Here is a 20,595-nt window from a genome sequence, read left to right on the forward strand (position 1 = left end):
GTGTGTGTGTGTGTGTGTGTGTGTGTGTGTGTGTGGGCTGAACAAGATCTTTGAATTCAACATTTGAAGATTATTTTTTTTTAAATCTTCAAGTTTGACAGGATATTTTAATCTGTGCATTTATATATTGCACAACAAAACTGACACTGTGAAGAGTTTAAATGGGGTCCTGTGCTCTGTCTCCGTAACTTAAAGCTTTATATTTTGGTCTCATGCCAGCACGCTCACCTGACATGACTCCATTAGCCGTCCAGTATTAGCCGCCCCTGGAATGTGTATTCACTGTGGTTCAAACAAATCCATCTGTATTTATCAGTCTGTGCAAACTTACAAAGTTTTGAAAATCGCAAACACAAGAAAGAAGGGATTCAAAACATGCACGGAAAAATGCAACAAAAACTACAATGGGAGGATGAAATTCCAAAAATACTATGTACACCAGGAGGAAGTGATGTTACAATTTTTTGTTGGATTATTATCTGAAAATAAAAAGAGAATAACTGATTGGAGAATAACAGGAGAGTAGAACACTAGATCTGGTGTCTAATAAAAACTTTTTACATGATCTACATAAGAAAATTAAAAGGGAAACGCAGCTCATATCTGCTTACTGCTCACTCTCAGTGTGTTTGCATGTGGTGCATGATTCAGTGAACTAAACTGGGGTCAGTTTCCCCCCAAACAAATGCACATCAGATGGCTGCCCCTGCAGACTTTGTTCTCAGAAACCCCATTTGATCTTTCTGTCCTTTGTTATGACTTACACACACACACACACACACACACACACACACACACACACACACACAGTGAAACCTCTGCTCAAAAACAGTCTAGACAGTCTGATCTCAGCTGAATTTCTACTGAACCTTTCCCTCCCGTCTGTGGGGAACTTCCCAGTCCCCGGACCCCACTTTGGGAACCCCGGAACCAGACTCTACCCTCCTGTCCGATGCCCGTCTCTCTCTCTCTTTCCTTCTCTCAAGTGGGTGGTCCGGTGAGGTTTTTCGGGGCGGGGTCCTCTGTTTCAACCCTCCTACCCTGGTTCCCTCCTGAAACATGCTTTAATAGAGAAAGTATGCAATGCATACTGCTCAGCTACAACCCCCAATTATACTGCAACTGGGGTATTCGTGACTGGACGTCTGGGGGGATCACACACATTTCCGATTAGAGGAGGAGAGACAGAGAGGAGGAGGGAGGGAGAGAGAGTTTACCCTTTCAATCCAGCCAATGAGACGGTCGATACACTAAGATTTTCATAGTTGTGCAGAAGCACAAAGTGAGCAGACTGTGTGAACTTCCAGGTGAAACTGCAAAACCGTCTCAAGGTAAGTTCAACTCTCTGCGCTCTCATTGTGCTGCGTTTGGTGCTGGCTGCATGAGCAGGAGCACTCAGCCTGAACATGGAGCCTATAGCCTCAATGTATGCATGTGTGTGTGTAGCCTATGTTCATGGCTGGTTTGAAAGGAGAGCTTTTGCACCTGTGTTCTTCCTCGCCTTTGTCCTTCTTGGTAAAGTTTTTGCAGCTCCTCGGCTTCACCCACTTCGGCGGACCTGCTATCTCTGCAGAAAACCCAACATATTTAGGATCGATTGCGCAAGTGATGGGAGCAGGGGGATGTTGTGTAGTTAGCGCCGACTTTACGCTTTAAAACACTGATGGCCTCGGCGGCTGTTTTGGCGATTTACATACGACTGTTGCTCGAGCCGAAGTCGGGAAGGTTTGAAGTCACGGGCTGGCTGCAGGAGCGCTTTACGCACCTTCTCTAAAGCCTCTCAAAGAATGTGTTTTTAAGGTTTGCAATTGCCGCCCATATGCAAAAAGTACATTCAGTCCCTGTAGGCCTGCTTGACTGCCAAACAGACTCGTTTAAGCGGACGGTGTACGGCTGCAGGAGAAGTGCAGGACGCTTGTTGTGTTGCTCCGAAATCAGTTTATAAGCGTCGAGACGACGTCGTGCGTCTCGTTTGGCTTTAAATCGTTTCAGCGAGGACGTAGATTTCTCAAATGACTCCGACTTCCTGCTTCAGTGCGGCCGTTTTGATAGGCTGTGTTGGCAATTAGTGTTTGGCACATTCCTTACAGAGCCAGACCTTATGGTAAACGACCACCCTGGGACATTACCAGCAGCCTGGTTAAAGCAGACACTGTGGCTTTACTCTCTGCGAAACAAGGAGATCACACTGTTTTTGGAAGTTACTAGAAGTATGAGGGTTTTCCTGGAAAGCAGGGGGGACGTCCCCCAATACTTAGAACATGCACATTTGTCCACCACCCCCAATAAAATCATGCAAGTTGCAGAGGACTTTTATTGTGACAAAATGAAATTTGTTTACACTACAGATCGATGCAAAAATGCACAAATTGCAGCACAAAATTCACCACAATGCAGGTAATAAAGTGTCTGATGCTCAAAATCTTCTGGCAGACAACCCCCATAACTCCCCATTCATATGTGTGTGTGTGTGTGTGTGTCCCAACATTTAGAGAATGCACATTTGTCCACCACCCCTAATAAAATCATTAAAGTTGCAGAGGTCTTTTATTTTACTTGCACAAATTGATGCACAAAATTCACCATAATGCAGGAAATAAAGTGTCTGATACTTCCCTGAAAAAGCTCCCCTGTCATATGTGTGTCCCCCAATATTTAGAACATGCACATTTGTCCAACATCCCCAATAAAATCATGCAAGTTGCAGAGGACTTTAATTGTGAGAAAATCAAAGATGTTTACACTATAGATTGATGCAAAAATGCATAATTTGCAGCACAAAATTCACCACAATACAGGAAATAAAGTGTCTGATGCTCAAAATCTTCTGGCAGACAACCCCCATAACTCCTCTGTTATGTGTGTGTGTCCCAATATTTAGAACATGCACATTTGTTCAATATCCCCAATAAAATCATGCAAGTTGCAGAGGACTTTTATGTTGAGAAAATTAAACACCCTAAATTGATGCAAAAATGCACAAAATATGCACAAAATGCACCATAATGCAGGAAATAAAGTGTCTGATGCTTGGAATTTTATGGCAGAGGACCCCCAAAACTCCCCTGTCATATGTGTGTCCCCCAGTATTTAGAGCATGCACATTCGTCCCCCCAACACCAATAAAATCATTAAAGTAGTAGAGGTCTTTTGTTTTTAGAAAATTGAATATACTGTACACTATAAATTGATGCAAAATGGCACAATGAATGCACACACTTCACCATAATGCAGGAAATAAAGTGTCTGATGCTCAAAATATTCTGGTGGAGGACCCCCATAACTCCCATGTCATATGTGTTTCTCCCAATATTTAGAGCATGCACATTTGTCCATCATCCCCAATAAAATCATGCAAGTTGCAGAGGTCTTTTACTTTTAGAAAATTAAAGACATTTGTCCCATAAATTGATGCACAAAAAATTACCATAATGCAGGAAATAAAATGTCTGCCCCCCCCAATATTTAGAACATGCACATTTGTCCCCCCACACCAATAAAATAATTAAAGTTCACACCATAACCAGAGGACTTTTATTGTGTGAAAATAAAAGCCCTTTACACCATAGATTGATGCAAAAATGCACAAATTGTAGCACAAAAATTCACCATAATGCAGGAAATAAAGTGTCTGATGCTCAGAGTTTTCTTGTGAAGGACCCCAAACCTTCCTGTCATATGTGTGTGTGTCCCAACATTTAGAACCTGCACATTTGTCCCCCCACACCAATAAAATCATACAAGTAGTAGAGGTCTTTTACTTTTAGAAAGTTAAAGACATTTGTCCCATAAATTGATGCACAAAAAATTACCATAATGCAGGAAATAAAATGTCTGACCCCCACCCCCCCCCACCCCCAATATTTAGAACATGCACACTTGTCCCCCCCACACCAATAAAACAATTAAAATTCACACCATAACCAGAGGACTCTCCTCCCCTGTCATATGTGAATGTAAAAATCATGCAAGTAGCAGAGGACTTCTATTTTGAGAAAATTAAAGACATTTACACCATAAACTGATGCAAAACAATCACAAATCAGGGCACAAAAAAATTCAATTATGCAGGAAATAAAATGTTTGATGCTCATATTTTTCCTTTGAGGACCTCAAAACTCTCCTGTCATATGTGTGTCCTCCAATATTTAAAGCATGCACATTTGACCACCACCCTCAATAAAATCATGCAAGTTGCAGAGGACTTTTATTTTGAGAAAATTAAACAAGTTTGCACCATAAATTGATGCAAAAAGGTACAGATTGATGCACAAAATTCACCATAATGCAGGAAATAAAATGTCTGATGCTCAAAATGTTTCCTGTCATATGTGTCCCCCTCCAATATTTACAACATGCACATTCGTCCAACCCCCTCAATAAAATCATGCAACTTGCAGAGGACTTTTATTTTGAGAAAATTAAACAAGTTTGCACCATAAATTGATGCAAAAAGGTACAGATTGATGCACAAAATTCACCATAATGCAGGAAATAAAATGTCTGATGCTCAAAATGTTTCCTGTCATATGTGTCCCCCTCCAATATTTACAACATGCACATTCGTCCAACCCCCTCAATAAAATCATGCAATTTGCAGAGGACTTTTATGCTGAGAAAATTAAACACACTTACACCATAACTTGATGCAAAAATGAACAAATTGATGCACAAAATAATGCAGAAAATAGTGTCTGATGCTCAAACATTTCTGCAGAGGATCCCCCAAAACTCCCTGTCATATGAGTGTCCCCCAATATTTAAACAAAACATACACTTTTGCCTGTTATTTGATAACTGGTTAATAATTTGTCATTTTCCAAGCAAAAAAGGTAAACTATTCCTTAGTCTCAGACTCTTAAATGTGAGGATTTGCTGCCTCTTTTGTCTCATGTAAAAGTAAACCGAATATATTTTGGTCCGCGTTCAAACTGCTTGACAAAACAAGCAGTTTGAACGTGACATTTTTTTACTAGAAGATTAATCAGTTAAGAAATTGGTGTGAGACATTTTCGTGATGAATCTTTTATTTAATTGGTCTGTAAAATATTCAAGCCCAAAAAACCCAAGGTGATGTTTTCATTTGTCTTGTTTTTTGTGACTTACAGCCCAGAAACTAAAGATAATCAGTTTTCTATCACATAAAACATATAAAAGCAGCAAATTATAAACATTGTGAAGCTGAGAAAGTTTTGCATTTTTGTTTGAAAATGTGTGTAAATGATTAATAAGTTATCAAAGTAGTTGCAGATTAATTTTCCATTGATTTACCAGTTGCTTCATTAACTATTTGTTGCAGCTCCAAAGTTCCCTCCGACCTGCATGCTCAGATTTGTCATGATTTTTTCCCCATGAAGGTTTTACATGTTTTTTTGTGAGCTTTAACTGCACAAGTTTTAGTGTAAAAGCTGTCACAGCATCAGCACAACGGGCACCACCCCATTGAGAAATCCTTCAGAGGGCAGATGGAAAGGCAGCGTACAGTAGAGCAGATGCAGAGTTTGGATGGCAGATTGAGTTGTGAATATTTGTGCTACTTTTAGTCGCTGGACACCACTCTCATGTTTCCCTGCGTCTGCCAGACCCCTGTCTGTGTTCCGATGAACCTGGTGCCAAGGCTTATGTATAAGCAGTTCCCACGCTCGCTCTTGGAAAAGGATCCTGTGTGATTCTGAGTTATCCTTTCAATGATTTTCAGCACTGATTGAGACTCACTGTGGTAGTGGTGCAAAAAGAACAACAAGATTTGAAGTAGTAGAACATAGCTGATTAATCTTAAGTCCCTAGAGATGATGGCTGCATTCAAAAGTAGCACTTTTTTCCCATGTGTCTTTGCCCATATCTCCAGCTCCTGACGCTCTTGTCTTCTCCTCTTTAAGCCCTCAAGGCCGCTCCTCCAGGCTTTGATGCCCACACTCTCTGAAACAGGTGGACAGACGCAGGCATGAGTAACAGTGGGACCAAAGAGCCGTCTCCCCAGCCGAGCACTGCCCAGTCACCTCCTGAGCCTCAGCGCAGGGGCAGGGGTCGGCCAAAGAAACAGCAGCAGGTAGGATGTCAGTCTCTTAAGGATCAATTTGATCAGCTTTGACCTTAAATTGTTTTAAGTCTGGAAAACAAAGCAAAGAAATGTTTTCCACTGATTAGTCATGGCTCCACATCTCTCTCTTCAGGAGCCTGTCGGACCACCGACTCCAAAGCGACCGAGAGGACGCCCGAAAGGCAGCAAGAACAAAGGCCCCAGATCTACACTTAAGGTTTTAACTGATCACAGTATCTAAGATCTTAATAGATCAATGTATATTTGAAGTTTTGTGTTGTCAGACAGAACTTTTTGGACACCGTAAATTTATACATTTTTGTTTAATCACAAGAAATTTTGTGAATTTATTGAAGATACCAGAAATAGAGCTCCAATAATTGAATAATCGATCGATTGCCATCTACCAAATTAATCACCAACCAAATACATAACCAGTTAAATGGTTAGAGTATTTTTTTATTTATTGATTGATTCCAGCTTCTTAAATGTGAATATTTTCTGCTTCCTTTACTCCTGTTTGACAGTAAATTGAATATCTTTGGGTTGTGGACAAAACAAGACATTTGAGGAAGTCGTCTTAGGCTCTCATCAACAATAACTAATTGATTAATCGAAAAAACAATCGACTGATTAATTGACAATGAAAATAATTGTTAGTTTCATCCCTAATTAGAAAATAGTATAAGAAATTGTGACTTTGGACGTATCAAACTTTAGTCAAAACAACCTTGGTCTCCATCACTGCCGAAGAGAAAGAAGTCGGTAACACACAACATATTTGTTTTACAACTGATGGCAGCACTTTCTAAATGTTTGTTTCCATGTAACACGTTCCTCTGATATGTAAAGATCTGGGTCTTTGGTAGGATGCTATTATACAGTCAGAATTCATCATGAGGGCAAATGTCAGCTGAAAAAAGAGCAAAGATGAGCTGTTATTAAATCAATGCAGTGTTTATGTCTTCTTCTTGTGGGTCAGTGCAGAGGCAGCTATCATTGTCCACAGAGAAATATCAGTGTTGGTGGAAGATACCAAAGTACATCTGCTCAAATATTGAACTTAAGTACAACTTTAAGATACATGTACTTTACATTAATATTTCCATTATATGTTTTTAATGCACTCCATTTCTTTACTTACGCCACTCTACAGCTATTTGACTCATGAAGTTAGTACTTAATTTGCAGTTTGCTATTTTACATATCAAGTAGGGACTTAAGCTAGCAGATGGTGAGTTAAGGTGCCTAACTATTGGGCCCCAAATACTCCCAAATGTATCATACAAACTCAGTTTAGCATTTCAAAGTTTCTCAAGGTGAGTCCCTGAGACTAGTTCCCTAAGCCATCTAGAGAAACAAAGAGCACTGATAGCTTTCCGTTCCTTAAAAATAATCCTCTTTGCTACTAACATGCCAACCATCAGGGACTTCTGAACAGTAAGTGGCAGAACAAGAGAAGCTTCAGAATAACCAAACAGAGCAATTAACAGGTCCAGTTCAATCTGAATGTCAAGAGAAGATACCCTGCCAAAAGAGACAGTCTTAGGACAAAACCAGAAAGTATTACCCAGAGTACCTTTTGCAAAGTTACATCTGTCAAAGATAGCAGATACGTTAGGATACATTGTGTTTATCTTTTCTTTTGAATATCTATGTATGAATTTGAACTGAATCAACTGCAGTCCAGCATTAGTTGAGCTTAGATGGACCCTCTTCATCCCCTCATTGCACACCTCCTCAGTCAACTCCACACTAAGATCTGCCTCCCATGCAGATTTGATATGGTTTGATGATACGTTACGATACATTTCAGAGGGAAATTTATTTACTTACGCCACACTACAACTATTTGACTGATGAAGTCAGTGTTTACTTTGCAATTTACAATTTTCCAGCTACAATAAACATTATTGACTTGTTAGTATACAAATAATAATGTAGTGTTGCTAAGTTTATTTATCAGCCTGCAGGAGAAAAAGTTCCTGTACTGCCCCTGCTGGCAGCTCTCCAGTTTGCCTGCGCAGTTGTTTGTGCATTCACAGTATGTGGTAGTAACTCTGTAAATCCATCAGTCTTTTAATACAAATGTAGAAAAATAATTTCTCTAGTTTATTTTGTTTTGTTGGGTGTGACACAGAAGAAATGTATTTTCTATTTCTGGATAAGCATTGTGAGGCAACTGAACTTGTGTAACTTGTTTAATCAAAGCAAAGCAACTCAAATAATGCACAAGGCTGCAATTAGACATGTCTATCACACAAGCATTTGTTTTCACATTTGGGAAAGTTAAACACTACTCGTATCATAAATGAATTAGTTGAAATGAGCTCTGGATCAGTCCAGCTACGATATTCAAATTTAAGCTTACATATAAACGCATCAGTGATAATATTTCAATAATGTCCAATATATAATAATCAAATACTCTGAAAGGCGATATTCTGCATTTTGAGCATAATCTTTGATACCTAAGTACATTTTCAATGCAGGACTTTTAATTGTACTGGAATATCTTTGCGTTGCTGTATGGCTACTTTTACAAAGGTTAAAGATTGAACACTTTATAAGCCACTCTGCTCACAGTGCCATGTGACAGCGAACAAGATCATTCTTTCAGTTGGATCCATGCTGCTCAAAAAAATCAAGAGAACACTCAAATCATGCATCAGAGCTTAATGAAGGAATTATTCAAGTTGAAAATCTTTACTGATGTACATCATATCATTAATTGGGATCAAAATAACGTAACAACGGTCAATGGAAACCAAAATCCCACTGAGGGCTGGGTTCAAAATCACACAGAAAATCGAAGTAAAAAATTGAAATCACAGGCTGATCCAATTTTATCACAGCAACTCATAATTTGACTCAGTAGTGTGTATGACCCACATGTGCCTGTATGCACTTCCGACAACGTCTGAGCATGCTCCTGATGAGTTGGCGGATGGTGTCTTGGATCAGACCTGGATCATGGCATCAGTGAGCTCCAATGCCGCGTCGGATGCACAGATACAAAACATCCCAGAGGTGCTCAATTGGATTTAGGTCAGAGGAATGAGAAGGTCAGTCAATGGCATCAATGCCATCATCATCCAGGAACTACCTACACACTCTGGCAACATGAGGCTGGGCATTATCCTGCACCAGGAGGAACCCAGGGCCCACTGCACCAGCAAAAGGTCTGACAGTCGCTCTGAGGATTTCATCAGTCAGGGTACCATTGGCTATGATATGTAGATCTGTGCGACCCTCCAAGGATATGCCTCCCCAGCCCATCACTGACCCACCGCCAAACCGGTCATGCTGGATGATGTTACAGGCAGCATAACATTTACCACAGTGTCTCCAGACTCTTTCACGCCTGTCACATGTGCTCAGTGTGAACCTGCTCTCATCTGTGAAGAGAACGGGGCACCCATGGCGTATCTGCCAATTCTGGTGTTGTCTGCACGGTGCTGGACTGTGAGCACAGGTCCAACTAGAGGATGTCAGGCCCTCATGCCACCCTCATGGAGTCTGTTTCTGACAGTTTGGTCAGAAACATGCACAGCAGTAGCCTGCTGGAGGTCATTCTGTAGGGCTCTGGCAGTGCTCCTCCTGTTCCTCCTCATTCAAAGGAGCAGATACCGATGCTGCTGCTGGGTTGATGGCCTTCTATGGCCCTGTCCAGCTCTCCTTGTGTCACAACCAGTTTCCTGGTATCTCCTCCATGCTCTTGAGACTGTGCTGGGAGACACAGCAAACCTTCTTGCAACCACGTGCAACCTGATTGGGCTGCAGGTACCACCTCATGCTACCAGTAGTGACAAGGACACTATTAGAACACAAAACTAGAGAAGACTCAGTCAGGAAGGATAAGGAGAGAGCAACTGTCAATGTAAAACCATTCCCATTTGGGGGTTGTCTTGTTTTTGCCTCTCCATTGCACCTGCTGTCAGTTTCATTTGCACCAAATCAGGTGAAATTGATTCACAATCACTTGTGATTCCTGAATGGACAGATTGATATCCCTGACGTTAAACTGACTTGGTGTTACACTGTGACGATGTTCCCCTAATTTTTTTGAGCAGTGTAGTTTCCAATCAAATAGAAAGTGTTTTCAGTTCACTAAAACTGAAAACACACTGTCTTTATTGGTGTGTTTAAGTGATTTTAAAAGAAAAAAAATTGTTAGTGTGTTTAAAATGTGTTGGCATTTTTAATGACAGCTGTTCAGTATGAATTCAGTGTATACTTGTGAGAACATGCACTCAGATATTTCATGATCCGAAACTTTGCTGTTTGGATTTCTTAGTATACAAAAAATACTATAGTGTTGCTAAATCTTCTCTTCCAGTTAAATTTATTTATCAGCCTGCAGGAGAAAAAGTTCCTGTACTGCCCCTGCTGGCAGCTTTCCAGTTTGCCTGTGCACTTTTTTGTGCATTTATAGTGTGCAGTAGTAACTCTGTAATACAAATGTAGAAAATAACATGTCAACAAGAAGTGTTTTTTCTATTTTTGGATATGCATTGTGAGGCAACTGAACTTGTGTAACCTGTTTCATCAAAGCAAAGCAACACAATTAATGTACGAGCCTGTAATTAGACAGACAAATTAATTGTTTTCACATCTGGGAAAATTAAACATTTCTCATAACAGTTGGTTATAAACAGAAAATGCGCCATAAATATATGCACTTAGTTGTTGATATTTTACTACTTGATTCTTTAAAATCATTTCATTTTGTCTGAGACACAGTCACACTGTAGAAGCTGATGCATGTGTAGCATTTAATTGAATACACAGCTCTGCAGAAACTGCACACGTTGACATTTCAAGTGATGATTTGACTGAGAGAAAACACATCTGTCTGTTTATCTCTAAAGAGAGTAGTGTTGTTGCAGTTCTGTTTCAAAAAGTACAACACTCAGACTGAAAATTTAAAGGTATACACCCTTAATCTTAGTTAGTGATCAGTGTGACAGGATTGTGAAAACCTGAAACCTCCTTTTAACCATCCATCTGCTCGTTCTCAGAAAGCAGAGCCGGTGGGGGAGAGACGACCACGTGGGCGACCGAGGAAATGGGTATGGAGCAATCGTTGACAGTTACACTGTGGTGTCCAAAGCCTCCAAGGTGTCTCCTGGAGCTGCACCATCCTTCATGTGTCATTAATTCTGTTCCCTCTCTGTCCGCAGCCCCAGAAAGTAGTTCAAGAAGTAACTGAGGAGCAGCAGGTGAGGAAGATAACATCTTAGAAGAGCATGTTTGTTTCTTAAGCACTTGAAATAACAGGTTCACTCGACTGAAAAATGAATGTGATTTCACTGGTTAAAGTTATTGATAGAAGTGTCTTATAATTTAACAAACTGAGCAGAAGGTTTGTTGCAGCATCAGCCGGTAAAATGTCAGGGTTAGTTATTAGTTATGACATCAAACTGAAGCTGAAGTCACTTCACAGAGTTCGTTACAGTGTAGAAATGCAACCTCTGCTTCAGTTGAACAGAAATCTCAGTTTGTGTCACATTTTACCTTTTGACTAATATCAGTCACATTTGCGATCAGGGACTTTTAAAAGCAGAGCTGGCCTCATTTAACTGTTCATGAATATCTAATGCATGTGTTAGGTACAGAGCATCAAACCCAAACTACATTTACAAGCCCTCTGAACTTATTATAATGGTGCTGTAGCCAACAAATATGGCCATCACACTACTCCATACCTTTATATACACTCAGCCACCAGTTTAGTAGATGTCTAACACTGATGCAGTGTGTGATACTGAGAGGTGTTTCTGAGACATTAAATATGAAGGTAGAGACATACAACAAAGGTCCTCGTCTTAGCCACCAAGCTACCAGATGTACCACGTGATCTGGCAACTGAGTTCATACGCTTCAGTTTTACATCCATATAAGTTGTCCTGTTGTAGACTCACACAGATTCATACTGGTGGAAACTTTTCCAGCTTGTGCCTCCATAACCACAAATCCAATACAATCTAAGAAAAAGCTTCTCACCAGCTGGAACCAGACTTCACTATGATGTCAGAAAGACGTTGAATTCTTACATCAGACATACGTTAATTTTGGTTGGAATGAAAATCTGGTCAACGTTTTTTTAAATGTCTGATGACATTAAAATGAAAGTTGTGTGGACGTTAACATTACGACATTTTGCAGAGGTTTTGTTCTCCATACCTGACGACTAAATGTCGTTATTCTACGTCAAGATGACATTAGCATGAGACGTTTGGAAGCAATGTCATTTGTTGTCAGTATTAATGATAATAATAATAGTACATTTTATTTAAAGGCGCCTTTCCAAGACACTCAGTGTCACCTTACAGGCAAAGATAGAGAAAATAACAACAGATTAATGAATGAATAAAGTAACATGAAAGGATAAATAATAAAAAGAACAGTAACATAACAACAAATAAATAATCAGCCAAACAATTTTACAGTGAATAGAATTAATGTGTGGCTAGACAGACGGGACTCAAACTGAATTGGCTATTTGAAAGAGATGAGTTGAAATTTTGGTCACCTGGCATCACAACCCAACTTCAGCCAAATATCAACATCTAACGGTGTGGGTGGGCAGCTGGGTTTCCTCCGATCTCTGTGTGTCCTCCAGCTTGTGCAGCACATGGTTTGCAGTGAATCATTTGCACATGTGACATATAAACAATAGACATTGTGGGGTTTTTTGCATGTATATTTTATTATCTTACATTTTTGTCCTTTGTATTTTTGCTCTAGTCCTTATTTTTCACAATAGTCACAATTAGCGCAGCCCTAGGAGCACGCCATGATGCATCTCACGTGTTTACTCAAGTATGTGAGAAATTTACCTTTGTATCTAAGTACAGTGTTTTATGAGACTTGTATAAAGCTACTAAAATTGCTGTTGCTTTGACGTTACATTTGACGTAAACAGCAAAACGACCAATGCACATGCTCCTCGCACTTTACGTAAACTGACTTGACGAGGATATGACGAGTTCTTGGAAATGCACAGATGGCGGTGCTGAATTCCCCAGATACACCACCGAACATCCTTTTCGTGACATCCAGTTTTGGTGAAGTTACGCCCTGTGTTTCTGAGAAACTTTGGTTCTTTTAGCCACCTTGTTCATCTTTCAAACGAACAACATTGCACAACAGTCGCTGCCAAGGCAGCGTCCTCTTGATGCCCCTCGTCTTGATTATCGCATCCTCCCCACCAAGCAGTTTGTCAAAGATGCTTCAAGAACTGAAACCGTTGAGACAGACTCCCTTTCTCAGACGCACGCACACGAAGGGGAAGAATGAGTCAATGCAGAGAGGGGAAACCTGATCTAACTGTTCTCTTCCTCTGTCTTCTTGGTTTCCTGACATAACCGTCGTCTTCCTCACATTTCTAGGTCTGACAGCTGGACCTACTTCCCCGCACGTTGTCACGCAATGAAGTTTTAACACTCATTCTCGTATTCTTGCGCTCTTTCTAGTGTTGATTCATTAACCTGCGCACAATGACTCATTAGACTGAAAGTGATCAGACAAAGTGACAGCAGGTTTTTTTTTCTTGGGTCTCCTGTTGTTCCAGGGCTCTTCAGAAGAGGCTGAGGAGGGTCCCTCGCAGCTCGAGCCCTCGACATCTCAGGTTCCAGCGCAGGAGGAAGGGGAGTAGATAAGATGCCTCTCTACCTACCTCAAGGTTTGGCCTCAAACAACCAGGGGGACTGTCTCACTCCTATCTGTGATGGGGATTCAGGAACACACACACACAAACACACACACACTCACAAAAAAAAACAAAAACATTGCAGACAGTGGTTTCTTCTCCCGATCTGATACTGTGTCTTGGTTTTATTGGTTCGCTGTAAGAGTTCAGTGATCAGACTCTGTTTTAACATGAAAGAATTTGATCTTTGGATGTGACTTTTTTAAAAGGGAATAGTTTGACATTTTGGGAAATAGACTTACACACTTCACGGCCAAGCGCTAGATGAGAAAATCGATACCACTCTCAAATCTGTACGGTAAATATTAAACTACTGTTAGCAACCGGCTAGCTTAGCTTAGCACAAAGACTGGAAACAGCTAGCCAAGGGTAACAAAATCCACCTTTAAAGCTCACTTATTAATATCTTATATCGTATTTGTTTGATCTGTATACAAACCAAAGTGTGAAATCAACAGTATTTCTAGAGGTATTGTGCCTTTTGAGTTTTAAAAGTGCTGGTAGGTGGGTTTGCAGTCTTATGCTAAGCTAAGCTAAGCATCCCTCTTTGTATCAGTCTTCTCATGTAACCCTGCAAGAATGCCAAGAATTGTTTTTCCCAAAGTGTCCAACTATTGATTAAAGGTTTCCTGCTTTCCTGAACCTCACTACATCCCCACTAATACATTTTCATTTTAAAATGCATGAGTATTGTTACTTTTACGCCTAGCGTCCACACTACTCCAGCCTTTTGGAACCTTTAAAACGGAGACCTTTGAAAATGCTGCTGACTCCATTTTAGTTTAAAACCCCGGGTTGCATTTTCATCTGGATGGTTGTAAAGGGATACTTTGAAAATAATGACGCAGACACCCACGCTCACTTCCCAGTTGGGTCTTCTCACTCAAGATGTGTCAAGCCAAAAAATTATAGGTGGGTTTACATACCTTTCCCATCGCCATGGCTTCCTCCAGCGATGGATAATGCTGCCACCACCTTGACTGCCTTATACTCATGTGTTATTTTGAGTAGCAGTTCCACCTCGTCATCAGTCCAGGCAAAGAAATCTCTTGTCTTAATTTTTGCCATCTCTGCAGTATTTTCTGTAACTAAGCAACCAACTGCAAAGTAGACAATCTGCTTCCTGTTTGTGTCGACATGTGTATGCCCAGTGTACGTGAATGGTCATGTGATATGCGTTTTTTAGGCACGTTGTGCTGAAAACACACCAAGCAGCCGTGAAGTGCGGCCAGAGAATACCTGCAGCCAATCAGTAAACAGAGTCCTCTGACTCCTGTGCCTGAAGCACATGAACATGCCTCCTGGCTGCAGAGAAATGGATTTATTGCTGCTGCTTGATGTGTTTTCAGTGTTAGTTAGGAGGGAGATTATTTCTTAAACGGTGCTAAAACAGTTGTTGCTTATGAGATTGTTTTTTAAAACACCATTTTAAAATGAAAACATATTAATGTGGATGTAGCCTCAGTGTGTGTGTGTGGTGTGTGTGGAGAGGGGACGGGCTTGCGGGTTAAAGTGGGAGGGGGGTTAAAGAAAAAAAGGAACCAACCTGAACCGTTTTATTGAAACATGTTTCTAAATCAAGTGTCATGAATCCTCATATGAAATGGGAGCAAGATGGTGACATTGATAGCGACATTACAATATAAACATGGTGCGTTGAAGTCATTATTTTGAAAGTAGACGTCAAAGGTTTTATTCCAAAATGAAATATCCAGCTCTACCTACAGAAACATCTCTAAAAGTAAAAGAAAATGCAGAGAATTACATTAGCCATTGCCAATGTAAGCTAGAGTTCATTATTCAGATTAATAACTCTAGTATTTTTTTCCTTTCAACCAGCAGTGAGAAAAAACATCCAAAGGTTTAAATGGATATCTGATATTTGGAAAGAAACCCTTCACATTTACTTTTGTCAACAGCAGTGTTGACGTGTCATTTTACCACACTCAGGATTTTGCTATTAACAGTGCTTTTACACCATATTGAAACCTCAGGTACAAAACTATTCAGGAACATGTCGTCAGTCTACTCAGTAATAATTATTGTGCTGTGTTTGTTGTGCATTTCTGATCTGTATTTGACATTACCAGTATGCCTTGACACAAAGACCTCATTTAAACCTCAGTTGCCCTCAGTTTCTTAATCTCTCATTCTACCTCAGTAACACAAACGATCTCCATCAAAGTAACGCTCCACTCTCTCAGCAGCAGCATACGCACACACAGATTCATGTGCAGATGTACAGCACAGACAGGCAAAGGGTTTTCGGGCCTTCATACCAACACAGAAGCAGAGGATTTCACTATGAGTGTACAAATAAAACCATCAGTGTCATTTCTTTTAAAAAAAAAAAACAAAAACAACAACTGTATTTGTTAAACTCTGAAGTGAGACTTGGTTTGTTGTCCTGGGAAATAAAATGCAACCAATAGTTTACAACAAAACTTGATAAAGTACTTGCTTATTAGGGTGTAGTTCCTTTTGAAATACTTTTTTTGGGGGGGGTCTGTTACTCCTTTCTCATTTTTACTACATCATTTAATTTCTGATTCTTACACTGTAAATTGTTTGTATGACACTCTTAATACGTATGATTTGAAAGCAAAGGGCAGCATATCACCACACAGTGCTGAAATACATGGCAGTTATGGGAAACAGAGAGACAGCACCATGGTTACCTTGCATTGAAATTGCTAAATAAATAGTCTTTGTTTTACCAGTTTAAGACAGAAAAAAGACAGAAGTTGTTTCTTCCTTTGTTTGTTTTACTTTTAGTGAGCACTGTGGCCACACTGTGACAGTAATGGGTGAATGGTAAATGCAAAAATATAATGTAATAGAAGCATGAATAGAAATGAGTAATACAGTGGACAAACTTACTCAGTAACATAATTAAGAAACATCTACCCAGTGAAAGTGTTGCAAGAAAACCCCTGATTGTGTTGATGGTATTGCTTATTACACCATGGTTTGAGTGAAAACTCATTTCTGACTGGGTGCAGAATGTCCATTAAAGGAACAGTATGTAAGATTTAGGGGGATTAGTGGCATCTAGTGGTGAGGATTGCAGATTGCAGCCAGCTGAAGCTTCTCCAAATTAGGATTTCTTCAGTGTTCATTGTTCAGGAAGTTTTTATCAGGAGTCGAAATATCTGCAGAGGTGTCTTCCTCTACAAAACAAACAGACCAGGTGATTAAAATTAGTAAAAACAATGAATAAAGCAGTTTCATGTTCAAAATCTGTGTTTCTCCTACGCTGTTCGGCTCATTGCAGACAATCCAAAGTGTGCTCACCTTTTTTCTGATCCAGACGTTCAGGAGGTTTTTACCAGAATCTGCATTACCTACTCAGGTCTCCTCTCCAAAACAAAGGGACCTGCTGATTTATTTCGGTAAAATCCATGAATGTAGCAGTTTTACGTTAAAAAAAAAAATCTGTGTTTTTCCAACACTGGCCATCGCGGAGGGGCTGCTAACTATCGTGGCTGAGGCAAAAACAGGAATGGCCTTATGCCAGTGTTTGGTTTGTCTTATTCAGGGCTACTGTAGAAACATGTCAGTGACAGGGCGATCTCTATGGACAAGTACCCAGTCCCTATGTAGATATAAACACTCATTCTAATTGAACAAAAACACAGTTCTGATTTTCAGGTGATTATAGTCTAAAAAAAACATACTAATTGTTTTAGGTTTATTTTCTGCCAATATGTCGCCCCAAATCCTACACAGCGGACCTTTAATTCCTGACAGTGGACACCAACTAAGTGGTTCCAGTGATGTCTGCTCACCCGTTCTAAATTAATGTACTGGCTATATGTTATCAGCCTGTCTACGATGAGTAACTACAGCAACAGGGACACCGTCAGAGCCTCTGTTTACAATTTATTGCAACACATTAACAAGCTAACATCTAATTACAACAGTGACACGGCTGGATAGGTAGCTAGTTTTGTTGTCAAACATATTGTCAAATTATATTTACTGTTTGCCAGCCGTACAGAATGTTACTGACTTTGAATCTTGCTATTGTAATGTTACCTTTCTGGCTCATAGCTGAGCTAAAGGATTCTACAAGCTGAGATAAAATATCTCCCTTATTTGAGGTTTGTCCTATTTACTGGAGTAGTGAATGTTTCCATTGCATACAAACCTTATGAAATGGTAATAAGTGTTCCAGATATTAGTCAAACCCTCAGGTGTTACAGTGAAACTGAGTTATGACTTGTAAAAAACTGATTGCACAATTCTTGAAAATATAAATTAATGCCCTTCGAGGTGTCCATAATCATCAATATATTTACTCGTAGGAAGCAATTGTCCGATGTCATCCATTAATTCCTGATAATGGACACCTCATCTGGGATCATACCTTACCTAATTCAGTGCTTTTCATCCGTGATTATTCTTTTAAAAGTTACAGTCGTGCTTTAAAGGGTCAGTTCACCCAAATTACCAAAAAGGGGAAAAAAGAACCTACCAAACAAAAGACTCTCTCTTACCTCTTGTGGTGTCCAGCAGTGCAGATGGGTTTGGTTTTAAGATATCTGTTCCTGAGACACTCGAATAACATGGAAATTATTGGATTATTATTTTTTTGTTGTCACACTATTGTGCTCATGGTGTTGAATAGATAAGCAAAATGATCTACATGATTCAGATACCAGAGGATTAGTAGGAAAAAAAAAAAACACGCTAAAAGTTTAACTCATAGAAAAATAGTACATTTGATCTGTAATGAATCAGTAAAAGCTTTGGTACTTTGGAAGGATTTTTTTGTATATATTACCAAATTCTTTTGTTTTATAAATCAAAAGTAAACAGGTTTTCAGCCTGTTTTTCTAAAAATGTTTTGAGACCTTGTCAGTCAGAATTTCAATCACCAGGATAAATGTTGCAATTGTACTTTTCTGCAAGCCATGGATATGAAACATTTGTAAGTTGTTATGTCATGGATATGTTGAAACTGTTTATGTTTCAACAGTGCTGTGGTTACCTAGTGATTATGTTTCGGCACAAAAACAATTGGTTGGGAAAAGATCGCGTTTGGCGGAAAATACCTTTTGGTGGCTCAAAATTTTGGCAAGAAATGCAGCCAATTTCTCCGTAAAAAACACCCGGATTTGTTGTTTGTCTTAAACAATTGTCTGCAGCTTGGCAGCCGTGTCGCCTAGGTGTTACGCCATTCCCTCCACCTCCTGATGACTAAGTCAGCTCATATCTGTGTAATCATTACCTTAGTGTGAAACGCACAAGTGAAACGTGTCCGTGGTTTGCAGAATTGCACAATGCCAACATTTCCTTCTGGTAACTGGGGTAGGATTTCTGCGCCTAAACTGACAGTCAATCTATTGCAATTACTTCAACTTCCTCAGTCCCTGTGTCATCATGTATGGCAGACATTTATCCAAAAGTAACTGCATATCACTTACTAGTTACATGATTTTAAGATCACCCATCAGTTACTGTTTATTTATAAAACTTGCTTAGTTTCATCACCAATCTTTTGTATCCCAATTATTTCCTGTATTTCAGCATTGTTGACTGAATTGCTGCCAGAGGAACTTAATTCATTTACAGGTATGTTTCCTTGTTCAGCTGCATTGACTTTACTTATTTTGCCCTCTGGACTACCTCTGAAAACTAAGAAGCCTGGGACGTCTGTGAGGAAATGTTTGGTTAAGTTGTATCTGACTGTTTCCGTCAGACCTGCAGACGATGTGTGTCATGAAAATCTTGAAATAAGTGTCAAACTAGTACTGTTGTAGTCCATTCATCTCATCTCACTACATTCATGTTGCCATAATGAATGGAAGTCAGTCTGAAGGGTGCCTCATAAGGCCCTGACACACCAAGCCGATGGTTGGCTGTCGGTTAGCGCCTGTTGCCCTGGTCCTTGCCGTGTTTCCGGCTCTTTTCAGCTGATTCAGTATGGTAAATCGACATCAGAGACAGTGGGGCCGGTGAACAAAATCACTCTGATTGGCAGTTCAGGTCAGCACACGAGAAGAGAAATGGAAGTGAGGAAAGTAAACAAATAGCTAAACTCGTGAGGGAGTTAGCTCAAAATAAACTTGTTATATAAGGTAAGATCATTTTATTTTGCCATTGAGCTCTTTAGCAAAAGTTTCATGATGGACTGTGTTACTGTTTACTGGCAGATGGTAAATATGCTTTGTTCTTTCAACATTGGATTATATTGTTGAGGTGCTAACTGGCTAACTAGAGTCATGACGGTCTTCCAAATTCCCTTTTTGAATCATTAATACAGACTACTTCCCTCTGCTAGTATGGAGTTATTTCCTCTCACACAGGCATAGAACTTAGATGCTGGTTGGCTAACAGCTGTAGTCTTTGCAGTGTGTACATGTGCAGCTTTTTGGCCAAGACACAGGGAACGTGAGGCAACGCAACAGTCGGCTTCCATCGCCGCCCTCTGTTTAATGTTGGTTTGGTGTGTCTGGGCCTTTAATTTAACTACAGCTGGGTCAATATTTGTTTTCTGGATATTTACTCTCTCTATGGGGACAATGTTGTTCTGTGATCTTACTGGTAGTGATAGAGTTACATACAGTACTTGATCCATTTTCAACTATTGAAAAGTTGAAGTGTAACTTGAGAAATCATCTTGTATGCCTTGTTTGTTTTTAACACCATTTTGTAGTTATGTTATTGATGTGCCCTCATCCACTTCATTAATACAACTCACAAACCTGTGATAAATATTTTGTTACGATTCTTTACCATGTGATTTGTGTTATTCTGCTTCTTTATCGCTTACCAATAAAATATCACACCTGTCAACTCTCTTTGTGATGGATCTGAACAACTTCTTTTTTTTCAA

At 39.8% G+C, this 20,595-nt stretch overlaps 1 protein-coding gene across 1 annotated transcript; it reads left to right on the forward strand.

Annotated features, from left to right (window-relative positions):
• Nucleotides 1-1,058: 1,058 nt before the first annotated feature.
• On the forward strand, nt 1,059-20,555 carry si:ch211-161c3.6 (high mobility group AT-hook 2b). The gene is made up of 6 exons (XM_049580748.1): nt 1,059-1,331; nt 5,880-6,049; nt 6,174-6,257; nt 11,062-11,112; nt 11,224-11,262; nt 13,617-20,555. The coding sequence occupies exons 2-6, from the start codon at nt 5,945-5,947 to the stop codon at nt 13,698-13,700; spliced, it is 363 nt and encodes a 120-aa protein (XP_049436705.1). The 5' UTR covers nt 1,059-1,331; nt 5,880-5,944; the 3' UTR covers nt 13,701-20,555.
• Nucleotides 20,556-20,595: the final 40 nt, after the last annotated feature.

This window comes from Epinephelus fuscoguttatus, linkage group LG1, assembly GCF_011397635.1.
Source record: "Epinephelus fuscoguttatus linkage group LG1, E.fuscoguttatus.final_Chr_v1".
Classification (NCBI taxonomy): domain Eukaryota; kingdom Metazoa; phylum Chordata; class Actinopteri; order Perciformes; family Serranidae; genus Epinephelus; species Epinephelus fuscoguttatus.

Coding starts and splice junctions, on each gene's coding strand:
- si:ch211-161c3.6 (XM_049580748.1), top strand. CDS start 5,945: ATGAGTAACAGTGGGACCAAAGAGCCGTCTCCCCAGCCGAGCACTGCC. Junction 6,050..6,173: donor GGCCAAAGAAACAGCAGCAG/GTAGGATGTCAG, acceptor CTCTCTCTTCAG/GAGCCTGTCGGACCACCGAC. Junction 6,258..11,061: donor GCCCCAGATCTACACTTAAG/GTTTTAACTGAT, acceptor GCTCGTTCTCAG/AAAGCAGAGCCGGTGGGGGA.